The 18,129-nt window shown below is 42.1% G+C and overlaps 1 protein-coding gene across 1 annotated transcript; it reads left to right on the top strand.

The window, feature by feature from the left end:
- The first annotated feature begins 10,473 nt into the window (after positions 1-10,473).
- Positions 10,474-14,129, top strand: LOC127238305 (pulmonary surfactant-associated protein A). Its single transcript, XM_051206857.1, has 5 exons — positions 10,474-10,585; positions 11,165-11,359; positions 11,561-11,680; positions 12,361-12,438; positions 12,842-14,129. The coding sequence occupies exons 2-5, from the start codon at positions 11,188-11,190 to the stop codon at positions 13,216-13,218; spliced, it is 747 nt and encodes a 248-aa protein (XP_051062814.1). The 5' UTR covers positions 10,474-10,585; positions 11,165-11,187; the 3' UTR covers positions 13,219-14,129.
- The last annotated feature ends 4,000 nt before the right edge of the window (positions 14,130-18,129 follow it).

Here is an 18,129-nt window from a genome sequence, read left to right as displayed (position 1 = left end):
CATACTTTCATTCAAACATGTTCTGTGCATTATCAATATATGTTACTACTTAAAAATAGTCTAGTTTTAATTAGCTAAAAGGAAAGTATTTTCCTCAAATTGCACCCCAGCACTATAAGTTTATAGAACTTAATAATTTGTGACCATTTAACTTATCCACATTATGATTTCTAGAATATATGAATCATTAGTTTTAATTAGGCGACTGTTAATATGGACATTTCTAAATATGATAGCACTACCTTGGAGCAGTTAAGCCTCCTAGAACATTATAGGCTCCTGCTTTCATGTGGCTTAGCGGAGAGAACACAAGAGGCTCTTTATAGCTTTCGGTAATTTGATTCAATCATGACTGGATCAGGTTGACTTTGTGGAGTATATGTGTATGGAATGAGGGCCCAGGGAGCCCTGCTGGTCTGACTTCAGCAGGGTTGTTATCCCATGGCCATCAGGATACTGTCCATGGTTGGGGCTGAGCTCAGCTTTTCATGGAAGGAGAAAGTAGTATTTGGAGTTCCTCAGCCCTTCTTCACCTCATCAGAGCATCTGGGCCACAAGAGCATCAACATGACCACCATCCATATGGTCACATTCTGAGAGCTTCAGGTTAGCCCGTTAGGAGTTTGTGATGTCTGCAACCTCAGGACCAAAATTTATAAATGAGTGCTGTTGAGCTCAGTAGCCCAGTGAAACTGAGGCAAGGTGAAGCATGTCAGAGCTGTTTGGACATGGACAAAGAATAAGGCCAGAGCTTCTAGGTGATATGGAGTGATGTCTTATTTATATTCTAACAAAGCATTCCTGAAGATCAGAGGGTGGAGCTAGCTACTAGCTAGTCATAGAGGTCTGAAAGTCTGTATAGGCAGACAGGGAAGTGATATTTCTGGGCAGAGAGAGGAAGTGTTAAGGCAGGAGGAGACAGGAGCTTAGTCTCTTTCCGACTGTTAGTGAGGGAAGGTGTGGCTATGGCTTGCTCCTTGTCTCTCTGATCTCTCAGGATTTACCCCTGCATCTGACTTCAGGCTTTTATTATTAAAACCTACTAGAACTCATGCTACAGTGGTATGGTGGGCAGTCTTGAGTCCTGAGGCCTAGGTGGGATCAACCCTGTAGACTGAAAGGCCAATCTGAGAAACAGAAAGGTCATTGCCAAACTCTTGTTTTTCCAGGTTACAATCACCTTAGTACCTAAGCCACACAAAGACTCAACTGAAAAAGAGAACTACAGGCCAATATCCCTCATGAATATTGATGGAAAAATACTCAATAAAACACTGGCAAATTGAATACAAGAATACATCGAAGAAATCATCCACCATGACCAAGTAGGCTTCAACCCAGGGTTGCAGGGATGGTTCAACATATGAAAATCCATCAATGTAATCCACCATATAAATAAACTGAAAGAGAAAAACCACATGATCATCTCACTGGATGCTAAAAAACCTTTGACAAAATCCACCACCCCTTCATGATTAAGGTCTTAGAGTGATCAGGGATAACAGAAATATAGCTAAACATAATAAAGGCAATATACAGCAAACCAAAAGACAACATAAAATTAGATGGAGAGAATGTTGATGTGATTTCTCTAAAATCAGGAACAAGACAAGGCTGTCCACTCCATATCTCTTCAATATTGTACTTGAAGTTCTAGCTAGAGCATAATTCAACAAAAGGATAAAGGGAGAAGTCAAACTTTCACTATTTGCAGATGATATATATATATATATGATTGTTTACCTAAGTGACCCAAAAAACTCTACCAGGGAACTCTTACAGCTGATAAACTTCTTCAGCAAAGTGGCAGGATACAAGATTAACTTAAAAAAGTCAGTAGCCCTGCTATGTACTGACTGTAAAAGGCCTGAGAAAGAAATCAGAGAAACATCACCTTTTATGATAGACACAAACAACATAAAATATCTTAGGGTAACACTAACCAAACAAATGAAAGACCTATATAAGAACTTTGAGTCTTTAAAGAAAGAAATTAAAGAAGATACCAGAAAATGGTATCTCTCATGCTCTTGGATAGGTATGATCAACATAGTAAAAATGTCAATCTTGCCAAAAGCAGTCTACAAATTAAATGCAATCCCCACCAAAATCCCAGCACAATTCTTCATAGACCTTGAAAGGGCAATACTCAACTTTATATGAAAACAAAACAAAACAAAAACCAAAAAAAAAAAAAAAAAACCAAAAACAAACAAACAAACAAAAAAACCCCAGGATAGCCAAACAACGTTGTACAATAAAGGAACTTCTGGAGGCATCACCATCCCTGACTTCAAGCTCTATTATAGAGTTATAGTCCTGAAAACAGCTTGGTATCACCACAAAAATAGACAGGTAGAGCAACGGAATCAAATTGAAAACCCTGATAGTAACCCACACACCTATGAACACCTGCTTTTTGACAAAGAAGCTAAAATTATACAATGGAAAAATGAAAGCATCTTCAACAAAATGATGTTGGCATAACTGGATGCTGATCTGAAGAAGACCACAGATAGATCCATATCTGTCGACATACACAAAAATGGATCAAAGACCTCAACATAATCCAGCCACACAGAACCTCTTAGAAGAGAAAGTAGGAGGTACGGATTGGTACAGGAAACCACTTTCTGAAGTTAACACCAGTAACACAGACACTGAGATCAACAATTAATAGTGGAACCTCTTGAAATTGAAAAGCTTCTGTATGATAAAGGACACAGCAAGACAAAATGGCAGCCCACAGAATGGGAAAAGATCTTCACCAACCCCACATCTGACAGAGGGATGATTTCCAAAACATACAAAGAACCCAGCAAGCCAGTTACCAAAACAGCAAATAATCTAATTAAAAAGTGGGATACAGAACTAAATAGAGAATTCTCAATAGAGGAATCTAAAATTGCCGAAAGACAAAGAAAGACAAAGAAAGTGCTCAACTTCTTTAGCCATCAAGGAAATGCAAATCAAAACAACTCTGAGTCCATCTTATTCTTGTCAGAATGGCTAAAATTAAAAACCCTAATGACAGTTTATGTTGGAAAGGATTTGGAGAAAGAGGTGCATTCCTCCATTGCTCGAGGGAATGCAAACTTGTACAGCCACTTTGAAAATCAGTATGGTGCTTCTTCAGGAAAATGGGAATCAGTCTAGTACAAGATCCAGCAATGCTACTCTTAGGCACATACCCAAGAGATGAACATTCATACAACAAAGACATCTGTTCAACTATGTTAATAGCAGTATTGTTTTTAATAGCCAGAACCTGGAAGCAACCTGAATGCCCCTCAACTGAAGAATGGATGGAAAAATTGTGAGTTCTACTCAGCAGAAAAACAAAAAAATGGAATCTTGAAATTCGCAGGCAACTGTATGTAACTAGAAGAAACCACACTGAGTGAGGTAACCCAGTCACAAAAAGACAAACATGGTATGTACTCACTCATATATGGATTTTATATATAGACCAAAGGACATGGCCAGAAAAGTTAGGAAACAAGGAAGACCCGATGAGAGACATACATGGTCCCCTGGAGAAGGGGAAAGGGATAAGATCTCCTGTGCAAATTGGGAGCATGGAGGGAGGGGAGATGGAGTTTGGAGAAAGAGGAGGGGAGAGGCAGGCATGAGGGAACAGGAAGATTGAGACAGGGAAAGAATAGAGGAGAACAAGAAAAGAGATACCATAACACAAGGAGCCATTTTAGATTTAAAGAGAAATCTGGCACTAGAGAAATTCCCAGAGATCTATAAGGATGAACCCAACTAACAATCTGAGCAATAGTGGAGAGGCTACCTTTAATGCCCTTCCCTGCTAATGAGATTGATGACTACCTAGAGCCTTCATCTAGTAGCTGATGGAAGCAGAAGCAGACACCCACAGCTAAACACTAGCCAAACTCTTGTAATTCAGTTACAGAAAGGGAGGAGTAATGAGCAAAGGGGTCAAGACCATGCTGGAGAAATCCACAGAAATAGCTGACTCGAACAAGGGGGAGCTCATGAACCTCAGTCTGATAGCTGGGAAACCAGCATAGGACCGATCTTAACCCCTGAACATAGGTGTTAGTTAAGAGGACTGGGAAGTCCATGGGGCCTCTGGTAGTGGATCAATCAGTATTTTTTCCTAGTACATGAATGCACTTTGGGAGTTGATTCCACATAGAGGGACACTGTCTCAGCCTAGACACATGGGGCAGGGCCCTGTCCCAAAGGATATGACAGATTTGAAGATTTCTCCTGGAAGGCCTGGCCCTCCCTGGGGAGTAGAAAAGGGATGGGGGTTGGGAAGACAGGGGAGGAGGAGGGGAGGGTGAGGGAACTGGGATTGACATGTAAAATAAGCTTGTTTCAAATTTAAATAAAAAATATTATCATAAAAAAAGGCCAATCTGAGCCTGCCTCAGGGCTTTGGTTTCTGTTGACAGACAGAGCTTGCCAGGAGTCTCCTGGGGAACCTCAATAGAACTTCTGAGACCAAGCCAGATGAAGTGTTAACCAGACTTCAGAACATGAAAGCTGTGCCATCTCTGGGAAGTCATAGGACTCTCCTGAGACTCAGTTTCCTTGTGTGTTGCAGGAAATGAAGAGATCCTGGTGGAAGGTGAGTTAGACATGGATGTTGACACAAAGGGTCTGTGTAGTATCTAGTATTCTCTAGAATCTAGTACGCAGTACCTCAAAAGCAGACTTGAGTGTATAGTGGTTTCCCTTAGGCTTCTCCAGGTGCACAGCCCTCTGAGGGGAACAGAGAAGGATAGACAGGCAGCTGGAAGAGCCTTGACAGAGGGAGACACACAAGAACAAAGATTCTGCCTCTCAGACTAGGTCGAAGGATAGTAGGTGGGAGAGAAATTCACTAGAGGCCTGAGTGAAGTAACCCCACCTCCAACCTTGTCAGGCCTCCTGAGTCAAAGCACCTCTCTGTGGATGAGGAACTTGAAGTCTTTCTTACCTACAGCCCTTCAGTTGGTTGTAGTTTTTTAATGCAGCCAGCAGAGGGCAGAGCTGACCCACACAACCGTGTGGAAAGGCCCTCTTGAAAGCTCTTCATTGGGAGAGAGGGTGAGCCTCTGTAACTGATGTATTTACTTCCCCTATCCATCCACCCAGGGCTTTTGTAGACCTTAGTGTGTCTGTGCCCCAGAATCATCCTGTCCTTTAATGGTCTGGTTTTCTCCTTTGTTGACAGAGTCCTTTATTAAATAGGAGAACCAAAGATAAAATGTTATTTCATGCAATGCTTGCAGCAATGATCAGCTAAGAACTACATAGTTTATAAATGCAATCATTAATTTTACAAATGTAATTATTCATTTTACAAATGTAATCACTGAGGCCCGTTTCGAGTTGGTAAACAAGTAACAGAGCCCTGTGTGTGCTTTGTGTCTTGCCCCTGGCCTGCTCTGGGGTACTAAAGCTTGGTGCTTATGATAGCAGAGAGGGAAGGATGGCTTACCACCCCTCCAGTGTTAGAAATAGCAGCTGGCATTAGGATCTATTGATATTAGAACAGTTATTTTAGGGTCTGAAGTAGGAGAGAGCCACAGACTTTGAAAACAAGTCTTTATGGGGGCTCTGGGTATTTCTGCTTAAGGATACCAGCCCATATCCCCTTGGTGGCAAATGCTGTGGCATCCTAGAACTTTATAACCCCCAGTCCAGCACTGCCATGACCACCGTGACCACAGTCAACTTGAGGGTGGCCAGGGACCCCATGATAGAAACAGTGCCATTGTGTTACTCCCGGAGAAGGACATCAAAGGACACAGTGACTCTGTGCTGGGTTCTTGCTTCCTCTGGAGGTGGCCACGCAGGTAAGTGCCCACCAGACTTATGTACTCAGCACCCTTCTTTTCGCTTTTCCTATTTTTTCCAGGTACTCTCCCACTAAGTTGTCTAGGGTGGTCTTGAAACTCACCCTGTAGCCTAAGCAAACTTTGAATTTGCAATCCCCCTGTCTCAGACAGCTAGGTAACTAGAGCTATAGGCCTGTGCCGCCAGGCAACATCTATTTTAACAGAAATATTTAGTCCTTTGACATCTAAAGAGGCTGCTAATAAGTAAACATTTTTGTTAGTGGGTTCTTTGTATGCTTGCTTGCTTGTTGAGTCAGGAACTTATTCTGTAGTCTGGGCTTCCCTTGAACTTCCCATAGAGCTAAGGTGTCAGCCTTCCAGGCACTAGGATTATATGTATGAGTTGCCACAATAGGTAAGATATTGCTTAACCAAATAAACATCTTTTTAAATGCATTATCTGGAATCAAATATTTTTTTTTATAGAAACAAAAATGGATTAATATACATTTTTATGAATTTCATCATTTGGAATTAAAGTCCTACTTGTGTCACTACCATTATCTAATTCCTGAATATTTTTTATTGTTTATTTATGTATTTTACACCCTGGCCCAATTTTCTCCTCCCTTCCTCCTCCCTCTATCCCCTCTTGCCACCTCCCTCTTCCAATCCACCCTTCGTCTGTTTCTGTTTCAAAAAGGGCAGGCTACCCAATGACATATCAAGTTGTGGTAAGACAAAGCACCTCCCTTGTACTGAGGCTGGGCAAGGCAACCCAGTATGAGGAATAGGTTCCCAAAAGCCAGCCAAAGTGTTAGGGACAACCCCTGATCCCACTGTTAGGAATCCCACAATTAGATCAAGCTACACAAGTGCCACATATATTAGAGAGTCTAGATCAGATCCATGCAGGCTCCCTGGTTTTTGGTTCAGTCTTTGTGAGCTCCTATGGGCCCAGGTTAGTGGTTTCTGTGGTTTTTCTTGTATTGTTTTTGAACCCTTTAGCTTATATAATCCTTCTTCCCTGTCTTCAGGGATCAGCAGGATTTCCTGAGTTTGGCTTAATGTTTGGCTCTGGGTCTCTGCATCTGTTTCCATCAGTTACTAGATGAAAGCTCTCTGATGACAATTGGATAGTCACCAATCTATAAGTATAGCAGAATGTCATAAGGCATTATTGTGCTGACATTTTTTCTTTCCAATCGTGCTTCGTTCTATCTTATTTCTCTGGGTCATACAGCCTCTGGGTCCTAGTACCCCAGGCAGCATCCGTGGTGGGCTCACTCTCCTGGCTTGGATCTCAGATTGGACCAGTCATTGGTAGGCTACTGCAGCCAGGGGCCCCAGCCTCCACCCCTTAGTCTCAGCAGGCTCTCAGCAGGTCAGCGAGAGTGGAGAGGAGATGTGGATAGGGGAACTATTGGAATAGATGCACAGACACACATTTATCTGGGGGCTAAAGCTAAATTCTTCATTTTATTTTTCTCTCTGAGGGTTGTCCTTCCTACTCTGTTCTGTTCTTTTGCCCTGTTGTTTTACTTTGCAGTTGTAGTCCTTCTACATCTGATTTTATCCCTTTTACTAAACCTTTTATTTTTCTCTTATTCCTTTTATACCACCCAGAGCAAGGATTTGTAAGCACGAAAAGATTACCTCATAACCACAAGTTACATATTTTCCAAAAGCAAACTAAAATCTTTACACAGGGGAAAAAAAAATCACATTTAGGTTACAAGTCACATGCTTTCCCCAGAAGTCCACAAGTAGTTGAACATTTTTCTTTGTATTAATTTTCCCACCATAATGTCTTCACACCAAAGCAATGATTCTTTTGTACTTGATTAGCAAAGTTTTAAGCAAACTAAGTATATTTCAGCCAGTTCCTTTGGTAACGGTGGTCAGCTATTTGCCATTTCAGTGTAACCAATTTCTATTTTTTACTTCAGAGAAACTTCAATGAGTGGTCAGTTCACCATGTTTCTTTACTCACGACAGGATCATTGAATTTCCTTTTATGAATTTATTTTTTTTTCAAGGTGTATACCGGGGCCTCTGATTAATTCTGTAAGTTACATGGCCAAGGGACTGGGGCCTAACCTTGGGTGTAGGGACATAATTGCTTTCTTTGATTGTCAGCATATTTGTCCACAGGCAGAATCCATGGGTCTATAATACATGAAACTTCCTTGATCTTCTTTTACATCCTCTGCAAAACTCATATCTAACAAAAGGGAAGATAACTTCTAGTCTATTCTTTTTGCCTTTTTTTTTTTTAAATCTCTTACTGGAACAATTGGCAGAATAACCTGAATCATGTCCCTAATCATCTTTATTAACTGCCCTAACCACCTGTAACTTGTAGACTAACTCAGAAAGTCCAGTTAAATCATAGATCTCATCATTGTTCCTATAAAAATCATCTTCATTATGATCTGTGAGTAAACTGCACAGTGAGGAGTGGGATTTTCTCAAGAAACGATCGCACTATACTAGACACAATGGGACCCTGTCACAGAGTAACCACTCCACGGCAAATACAGTAAGAACACAGCAGCAGCAAGCTAGGAGTCTTAGCCGCGGTCACTCTTACAGATTCCTGTGAGTTCCTCTTGTACCAGGTTTCTATCTGAATCTGAGAAACCCCTCCCCCTTTCCAGTCATTTCTTTCAGTACTCCCTTCCTCCACTCACATCCAACCCTATCCCTCATGTTCCCATCGTCACCCTCTCCCAGGCCATCCATATGTTCCTTTTTGGGCCCTCCTTGTTACCTAGCCTTACTTGGTTTATAAATTGTAGCTTGGTTATCCTTTACAGCTAATATACAGTGAGTATATTCTATGTTTATCTTTCTGGGTCTGGGTTACCTCGCTTAGTATGATTTTTTTCTAGTTCCATCCATTTGCCTTCAAATTTTATGATGCCATTATTTTTCAGAGCTGAGTAGTACTCCATTGTATAAATGTACCACATTTTCTTTATCCATTCTTCAACTGAGGGACACTGGGGTTGTTTCTAGTACTGGCTTTTATGAATAAAGCTGCTATGAACATAGTTCAGCAAGTGCCCTTGTGGTATGGTTGAGCATCCTTTGGCTATATAACCAGGAGTGGTATAGCTGGGTCTTGGGGTACATTGATTCCCAATTTTCTGAGAAACTGACTTCCAAAGTTAATTCCAGAACATTTTTGTCTTTCCCCCAAAGAAACCCTATATTAAACAGTCACTCTCAGTTTCTCTGTTCCTAGCAATGATTTGCCTACTTTCAACATTTAATATAATTAGAATAATTCAATATATTGTTTTTTGTGCCTTTCATTTGGCAAAATGCTTTTAAGGTTTATCCATATCATAGCACATATCCTTCATCCATTCTTTCTTATGGCCAAATAATATGCCATCACATTTTGTTTGCTCATCAGTGAGTCATGAATAAATACTGGGGCTGTTTATACCTTTTTATTGGAACAGCTGTGTACAAGTTTTGGAATAGCTATTCCCATTTATTTTAGGCATTAAGCTAGGGATTGAATTGCTGCAGCATAAGAATAATTACTTGTTTAATATTCCGAGGAGCTGCCAAGGTGTCTTCCAAGACCACTGTTTCTTTTTGCTTGTTATAGTATTACCTTGTATTTCTATGCTTGACAAGGTGTAGAATCTCTTTTAATGTGTGAATAGCTGTTTCTGTATCTTCTTTGCATGTGTGTGAATGTGAACATGCATGTAGGGCTGCACATGTATGGGGACAACACAAGTGTCAATCCTCGCCTTCTGCCTTGTTTCATACAGGGTCTGGGTTGCTACTGTGCACCCCAGGCTAGCTGACTAGTGAGATTCAGCGGCTTCTCCTGTATCCACTTTCCATCTGGACAGAGGACGAGCTGTGACTACAAAGTGCCACTGGGCCCTCCTTGGTGCTGTTCTGGGGCTGCAATCTCAGGCCCTTGCACTTTGCACAGCAAGCACTTCAGCCACTGAGCCACACCTTTCAGCCCCTGCTTTGCACTTTATTTTATTCTGGAAAAACATTTTTAAATTCTTTCATCCCCCTTCTTCCCTCTATGTAATTTTGTGTGGCTTTCATTTTGTAAATAGATTTTTTTTTCTTGATCTGTTTCCTTCTTCTTCTCTCCTCTTCTTTCTCCCCCCGCCCCACATTCTTTTATTTAACCTGGCTTCATTTTTCTTTCCCCTGATCTTCCTTTATTTACTCTCCTTGCTGTTTATTCCTGATGCCTTTATTCATTTTCAACTTCATACTTTCCTCTTTTCTTTTCTGTGGTCATTGGCAGGTGGTAGAGTGGCCAGACTTTCTCATATTTCCGTATCTGGTTTGTTCTGCTGATGTTTTTCTTTTCTGAGTGGTTGTGGATCTTCATCAGAACCTGGGTAAAGGCTTTCATTCTATATTGTTAGCCAATAGTGTTAACTCAGAATAAAAGTGTGACTTTGACAAGAGAAAGATTCCCCTCCTACACAACTGCGGTTTGACTTCTGCAGATTCTGTACCCCTCAAGGGTTCTAAGTGCTTTTCTTGTGAAGTGCTCTGAAGGAAACTGAGCTGTGTAAACAAGATGGCTGCTTCCTGCCAGGCCCTCCCTTATGATAGGGGCACAGAGGGTGGGGAAAACTTGCAGTCCACAGGGCTATAAGTGATGCTGATGACATGTCCACTCTGAGTTGGAGGCAGACATCCACACAACCTGCAAGCTCTGTGTGCGAGTGAGCTGAGCTAGGCCACCAGCCCTTGGGTATCCTGTGGTGTTTGGGTTTCTGGAGGTAAGATTCACATACCTAATTAAGGGCTAACTGGGCAGGAAGGTACTGCTTTCGGCTTACATTTTAGCAGGACCATGAACCATGCTCATCTCTGTTTATCCATGGCTCTCTGATTCATGAGAACCCACAATAGAGTTACTTAAACTATTGAGGGACAGATGGAGGAAAATGGTGAGTTTATTTCTTCTGCATACACTTTCTAGCAGACAACCTTATTAGGATTATCTATAGAGCACACCAGAGTCAGCTAAGGTACAGGGAGTCTGTTAGGGCTACACAGTGAGGTTATAACAAACAGCAAAGGCTCTCTGTGAAGACTCAAGTTTCTGATTCTCTTGAGCTCTCCTCCTCTTATCAGGGATTGTCTGAAGCTGGAGGGCTGAAGTGTGAGACTGTGTTAGACATCGGATGGTGCTGGGATTTCTGACTGGGCATAGTTTGGGTCTTCTTGATACTTTTGACTGAACTTTCCTGTCTGTCATGTTCCTGGATCCTGGGAAATGTAGCAAGAATGGGACAGAAGGCAGAAAAAAGCCATGCTAACACTACAGACAGGCTGGTAACCCTTCCCTCCTGCAGGAGAAGCTGCTGGTGCAGTAGCCATGTCACTCTGTCCTTTGGCCTTCACCCTCTTCTTGACTGTTGTTGCTGGTATCAAGTGCAATGGGACAGAAATGTGTGCCGGAAGCCCTGGTATCCCCGGCACTCCTGGAATCCATGGCCTTCCCGGCAGAGATGGGAGAGATGGTATTAAAGGAGACCCTGGACCTCCAGGTACAGTATGGAAGAACCCACTCTTAGCTTGGAGATAGCAACCTGTTTTCAAGAGAGCCATTCTATCCAGGGCACTAGCTGATGGGACTTTTCTGGAGTCCTTAGGCTAGAGCACGTATCTAAAAAGTTCTGGTGGAGAAGCAAGTGAGTCACCCGCATACTAATGCAGGTCCATATATCTGTGTCCTTTTTACTCTGTAGGTCCCATGGGCCCTCCTGGAGGCATGCCAGGTCTTCCTGGACGTGATGGGTTGCCTGGAGCTCCTGGTGCGCCTGGAGAACATGGAGACAAAGGAGAGCCTGGAGAGAGGGGTCTTCCAGGTGGGGGCAGTAGTCAGTGGTGATGTGGAACAGCATGGCAGCTATATGAGGGATGGTAGGAAGGGTCCAAGGCATATTTCTCAACCTAAGTCAGAAAATAGGAAGCTGATGAGAGAAACCATAGGGGTTTGAATAACATGTTTCAGAGACTGCTAAGCATCATGGCTGCAGACAGAGAGACACATTGTGTCCTATAGGAGAAGGGGAGCAGCACTGGGAGGCCTATGGGTCCTTTAAGGGATAATGTTCTGGGGCATCTTACAAGGTATGCAGGGTAATGTAGACTTGCAATCTGGCAAATTGTGTGATCAGGAATCCCATTTGCTGACAGAAGGGTACGGATCAATACAGTGACCCATTAGGAGAGTTCAGAGATCATCATTGTTGGTCTTGGTAGAGTGAATGGGATGGGGTCGTTCTCATAAGTCAGAAAACCACACAGATGGACATGAAGGGGCAGCCAATGGATATAGGAAAGTAGAGCAGCCTCAAGGCTACATTAAGAAATGGGTGTGTAGGTGTATGGAAGCTCTGGTCCTGGACCATTTAACTAGGGCCTGGACTCTGGGAACAGCATTAGATGACAAAACTCCAGTCTTGTAGCTGGCAGAATACCTGCTTGGTAGCAAGTGAAGCTCTTTGCTGGCTCGCCCCATTCTGGATGTGTGGGATCTCCACAGGGTTTCCAGCTTACCTGGATGAGGAACTTCAGACTGAACTCCAAGAGATCAGACATAAGATTCTGCAAATCATGGGAGGTAAGGGAACTGTTTGGGGTGTCACCAAGCACAGACCTCTCAATGTTTCCCTGTAATCTCTGGTACCATAATCCACAGTCTAAAAGTCTGACAAGTAAGTTTTGGAGAAAGGAAGGGTGCTTTACTTTTCTCCTGTCTTTAAATAACCTCAAGGACACAGAAGTGGGCTTGGATGTGCTCTCAGAATTATTGGAAAGCATGAAACTGCAGATTCAGGCAATAAGTGTTTGTTTGGTATATGAGAACACAGGGATGGATTTTGAAACTAGGCCTCGAAGAAGGACAAACATAGAGGAAGGAAGGGATGGAGAGATTATGGAGAAAGCTTAAGGGCAAGAACCTAAGTCAATGGAGGGGATGGACAATCAGATGACAGTGGCCTAACCCAGGCTCCTCTGCTCAGTCCTTAGCTTACATGGATCCATGTTGTCAGTGGGAGAGAAAGTCTTTTCCACCAATGGGCAATCAGTCAACTTTGATACCATTAGAGAGACGTGTACCAGAGCAGGTGGCAACGTTGCTGTCCCAAGGAATCCAGAGGAGAACAAGGCCATCTCAAGTATCGTGAATAAGCACAACACCTATGCCTATTTGGGCATGGTTGAAGACCAGACCCCTGGAGACTTCCGATACCTGGATGGGGCTTCTGTGAACTACACCAACTGGTACCCAGGGGAGCCCAGGGGCAGAGGCAAAGAGAAGTGTGTAGAAATGTATACAAATGGACAGTGGAATGACAAGACTTGCCTGCAGTACCGGCTGGCCATTTGTGAATTTTGATCAAGCACTTAGATAAACAAATAAAATCACACATTGTCCTTTATCCTCTATCCTGATGATTCATCTGATCTATAGGATGCTGCAACTCCCTCCAACCAAATTTCTTTGTGACTATTAGAATTAGCACCATTCTTAGTCATTCCATCTCCCATATGAGCCCTAAACTCTTCTCCATACACAGTAGTACCTCCCGAAAGCCCCTAGAGTCCCTTCTGAGCATTCATTCAAGGCAGCCACTGCCAACCTTGCCCTTCACTATGAGATGGAGACTTCCTTTTTCCTCATCTTGCCTAGTTTCTTCATTTATAAATGGTGTATATGAGGTCTCAGCATGGAAGGACCCTGTAAATTACACAGAAGTGCCTGCTCCCCTGCCCTGCGGCTCACCTTTTCACTGCCTCAAGATTTAGAAGTCCAGGTTAAACATAAAGATAGACATAGGGGACTTCCAGGAAATGTCTAGTGAGTGGAACTAGGCTACATTCAGTGTCATCTCCACTCATGCTTTCAAGGCAAACATGGTCTTGCAGAAGTCAGGGAGTGCCACAGCATAGTACTGGTGTTTCACACCTTCCCTTGTTGACAATGTATAGCCCCATCCCTTGGATCTGGAGGTGCCAGTTTAGCCTCTCGATCTAACTGCAGCCATCCAGGAGAACCACCCTTCCACCCTAGACCCTAACTCTGGTTATTTTCTGCTAATGGCCACAGCCCCACTCCACTTCATATCACTGAGGCATGCTCATCACTAACTGCATTTGTTTCTCCCCTCATTAGCTCAATCAGCTATTTTGTTAAAATCAACTGTGTTCCACATGCTAGGTTGTCTTCTGGTGAGCCCTGCGAATAACTGTTTTCTTTGAGCTTATTTCTTCATCTATGTGATGGAAATAAAGTAATTATTACAAGTACTCTACCTACCAAAATTATTACCCATATCAATTACTACAGCAAAGATTGTTGATCACAAGCTGCATACCAAGTACTTTGACAATCACTGATAGCATTTCTTATCATGTATAATTTAATCTTTACATGATTTTATGGAACCAAATTAGGGGCATTGGCTCTAAAGAGTTATCTGGATGAACACAACATTAATGCTGATGTCTGGTGTCAAGATATCTCTAGGTCTGAGCCCATGTGGTCCATGGTGGGAAGGGACACCATCTTTTCCATCACTTTTCAGCCATCTGGATGGTTTCTGATGTGCTGGGGGTAAAGGTTGGATACAAGTTGCAGGTTTCTGTGAGTCTTCCCAGTCTCAAGAAAGGGATTATGTGACTCACTCTAGTATCAGCTATGTGGAACGGGAGCATGATCCACACTCCAGGTGTCTATGGTGGTGTAACTATTCCTTGAGGGGACAGCACCCATACATCACATCTCTAGAAAGCTCCTGTGCTCCCACCTTCTGACACTGGCCCTGCATTTCCGTATTTTCTTGCACAAAAGGAAGCCCAGGACAAGGCCAGATGGAGCAATGTTGCTTACAGCACCATGAACATCAACTGCTAATCTGATCCATCTTCTCTGTGTGCTTAGGACTCAAAGCTGTTGAAGGTTTCCTGACTTCAAAAAGCAAGGGAAAGAAACATATATTCCCAGTTTTATAGACCAACAGTCTAAAGCTCTAAAAGTTGACATTGCTCGACTTTCCTATGAGGTCTAATTTTTATTCCATTAGTTGTTATTGTTACTATATTGTTTTTGGACAGAGTTTTAGTGAGATATTTCTGGTTTCAGGGAAAGCATAATTAGATTCTTTTTCTTAGTACTTTCAATACAGGTGACTCTTATATGTTTTGTACATATATCATTGCATTTACATATGATGGTATTTTTCTTGTTCACATATGCAATTACATATATGATTTATACATACATATAGTTTTAGAATCTCATATGTGTACATGATAAAATATGATCACACCCATCCTCATTTCTGTCTTTCAATTCTTGGTCTCCCCTAAACATCTTCCTCTAAACCTCATGTCCCCCCTCCTCTTCTTTTAAAACCTCCTCCTCTTCTTAAACCACTAAATTCATTTTCATTTAGTGCTGGTCAAGGGTGCATGGATGTGGGGCATCCACTGGAGCATATCAAACATATATATGAGTATATTCTTCTAATGTGTCCTAGGAAAACTTCTAATATTTGACCACTGAAAATTCATTGTTACATTTTTCCTGCATATATGCCTGATATTTGCATATCTACACCTATTGTATAAATATTCACAATAGCTAAATTATGGGATCAGCCTCAGTGTTCATCAACAGATGAATAAATAGACAAAGAAATTGTGGCATATGCCCAAAATTGAGTTGTACTCTAACACAAAGAGCAACAGAATTATGTCATCTGCAAGGTTAACTGATGGACGTGAGATAAACACATTGGGTAAAATAAATCAGACTCAGAAAAAAAGTCACTTTTTATGTAAAAAAAAACTATATTTAACACACACACACATACACACACACACACACACACACACACACACACACACACCCATGAAATAAGATAGAGAATTTAGAAGAAGAAAGGGACCAGAGGGAAGAGAGACCAAGAGACAAGATGATAGCATAGCAAAGTACAAATTATGCCTGTATGAAAATGTCATAGTGAAAGCCAACACTTAGAAAAAGTGTTGACTTTTTCTAATTTTTATGTTTTAGGTTTCTAAGAGATACTTTGGACTAAGGTAGAGAAGCTCCCTGCTTTTTTTCTCTTGGTTTGCTAAGGTTTGTTTTTAGTTATTTTTGTAAGCAAATCCTGGGTTGCTTATACTAGGTAGGCACTCAGCCACTGAGCTATAATCCTAACCCCAGGTACATTGTTTTCTTTTAAATCGGGAATGTGTGTGTTGAACTTCATTAGAGGCTTTTCTGGCATTCTCTTTGGTCCACTTGCACAGGAGTGGAGCCAGCTTCCAGGCCTAAGAGGTTCTGAATCTGAAGGAAGACTCCAATGCTGCTACCACTGGGCCTGCAAAGAGGAGGCCCTTCATTGGCAGTGTTACCTTTCCTGCCTAAAGAGGAATAGGGTGGTAAAAGGAAGCTGACCACCCTTGGGTGACCTCTGACCTCACTCACAAAACGAAAAGCATCCCCTCACCCCACTGTGCCTGTGAGATTGCCCTTCCGACCTTTGTGAGGAAGGATGCTTAATTTCCCTCAGTTTCCCTGAGTAAGACACTACTCAAGTCAGGCATAAGAATCAATTTCAAGCAGGTGGTTGTGGTTCATGCCCTTAATCCTTCTAGCACTCGGAGGCAGAGACAGGTGGATCACTCTGAGTTCAAAGTCAGCCTGGTCTATAGATTGAGTTCCAGGCAGCCAGGACTGTTACACAGGGACATTGTGTTTCAAAAATAAAACAAAACAAACAAGAAGGAGGAGGAGAACTAGAATCATTCCCAGGCTGGGCAATGTCAGCACACACCTTTAATCTCAGCACTTAGGAGGCAGAAACAGGTGAATTCCTGAATTTGAAGCCAGTCCAGTCTATACAGAGGGTTCCAGAACAGTCAAGCCAGGGTTGCACAGGGAAACCCTGCCTCAAAACAAACAACCAGACCAAAAAAAAAAAAAAAAAAAAAAAAAAAAAAAATCAACCAACCAACCAACCAACCAACCAAACAAAAAACACCATTCATAGTTCTACATAGTTCTAGGAGCAATTCAGTGCTAAATACCAAGTGTCTGATTTTGCTGAGTCATGAGTGTAACACAAAATATGAAAGATCCAGAAATTGATATTGGGGTTCAAACTTCAAGGGGAAGGTCAGAAAAGGAAAGTAGCAGCCACTAGCTTGTACCACTACCTCAGGCTGATCCTGCTGCCACAGCTCAGTGTCACTGGAGAATCATGAGACTGAATGGCTTCCTATCCTCAATGTGCCCGGAGAATAAATGCCTGATACTGACTCCTTACTCCTGTTTTATATACCTCCCTAATGCTGGGATTAAAGGCCTGTAATCCCAGATGCTGAGATCATCTTTAGGGCTGGATCAGTCTTTTGTAGATCTGGGTGGCCTTGGACTACCTCTTAATCCCGAGTTTTAGGATTAAAGTTGTGTGTTATCACCACCTAGCTTCTGGCTGCTGGGATTAAAGATGTGTGCCTGGCTTCTATGGCTTGTGGCTGACTTGGCTTTCTTAATCCTCAGGCAAGCTTTAATAAATCATAAACAATATATCACCACACATAAGGAAAATAGAAATGGGAGGCCTCAGCCCTACACAAAGAACTATAGGCAACTGAGCAAAGCTGGGAGTAGAAGAAGTGGTCTTCCCTAGGGATGAACACACCAACTGGTTGTCCAGTACCAATTGGTCAGTCCTGAAAACATGCATACAAGTAGCATTATACAGACTGAATAGGTTATATTTAGGAATATATATGTATATGAATATACATATATGCATGCATTAACAATGATAAAAGAGGTCATGAATTTGAAGGAGAGCTTGAAGGCATATATAGGAGGGTTTGGAGGGAGGAAGGGGAAGGGAGAAATATTGTAATCATATTATAATCTCAAAATTAGAAAATAAAGTGGGTAAATAAATAAAAACCAAATCGTGATACACATCAAAGATTAAAAAAAAAAAGAATGGGAGGAAACTGTGAGCCTCTCAGTGGTAGGACAATGTGATGTGGTTCCACCTCACTTCTGAGAAGACTGACCTGTCATTTATCCCTACACATGAGCATTTAATCCCTAAAATGGAAGGCCCCAGTAACAAGATTCTGAGGGCCTAAATGTGCAACTAATGCCATGGTTTGATGGAGGCTCTTGCAGAGTCCTTTCTAGAGGAACTAGTTCTCAAGAGGAGCTGTTGGAAGACACTGAGCAATCAGACACAACCAGTATCCTCACTGGCTAGTAATTCCCTGTGAC

The sequence above is a fragment of the Phodopus roborovskii genome, unplaced genomic scaffold, assembly GCF_943737965.1.
Source record: "Phodopus roborovskii unplaced genomic scaffold, PHOROB, whole genome shotgun sequence".
NCBI lineage: Eukaryota > Metazoa > Chordata > Mammalia > Rodentia > Cricetidae > Phodopus > Phodopus roborovskii.
This window is presented reverse-complemented; position numbering and strand designations above follow the sequence as displayed.

What these genes read in the sequence shown, in the direction of transcription:
- LOC127238305 (XM_051206857.1), top strand. Translation starts at nt 11,188, where the DNA reads ATGTCACTCTGTCCTTTGGCCTTCACCCTCTTCTTGACTGTTGTTGCT. An exon ending in AGGAGACCCTGGACCTCCAG is followed by an intron (nt 11,360 to 11,560) that starts GTACAGTATGGA and finishes TTTACTCTGTAG; the next exon opens with GTCCCATGGGCCCTCCTGGA. An exon ending in TGGAGAGAGGGGTCTTCCAG is followed by an intron (nt 11,681 to 12,360) that starts GTGGGGGCAGTA and finishes GGATCTCCACAG; the next exon opens with GGTTTCCAGCTTACCTGGAT.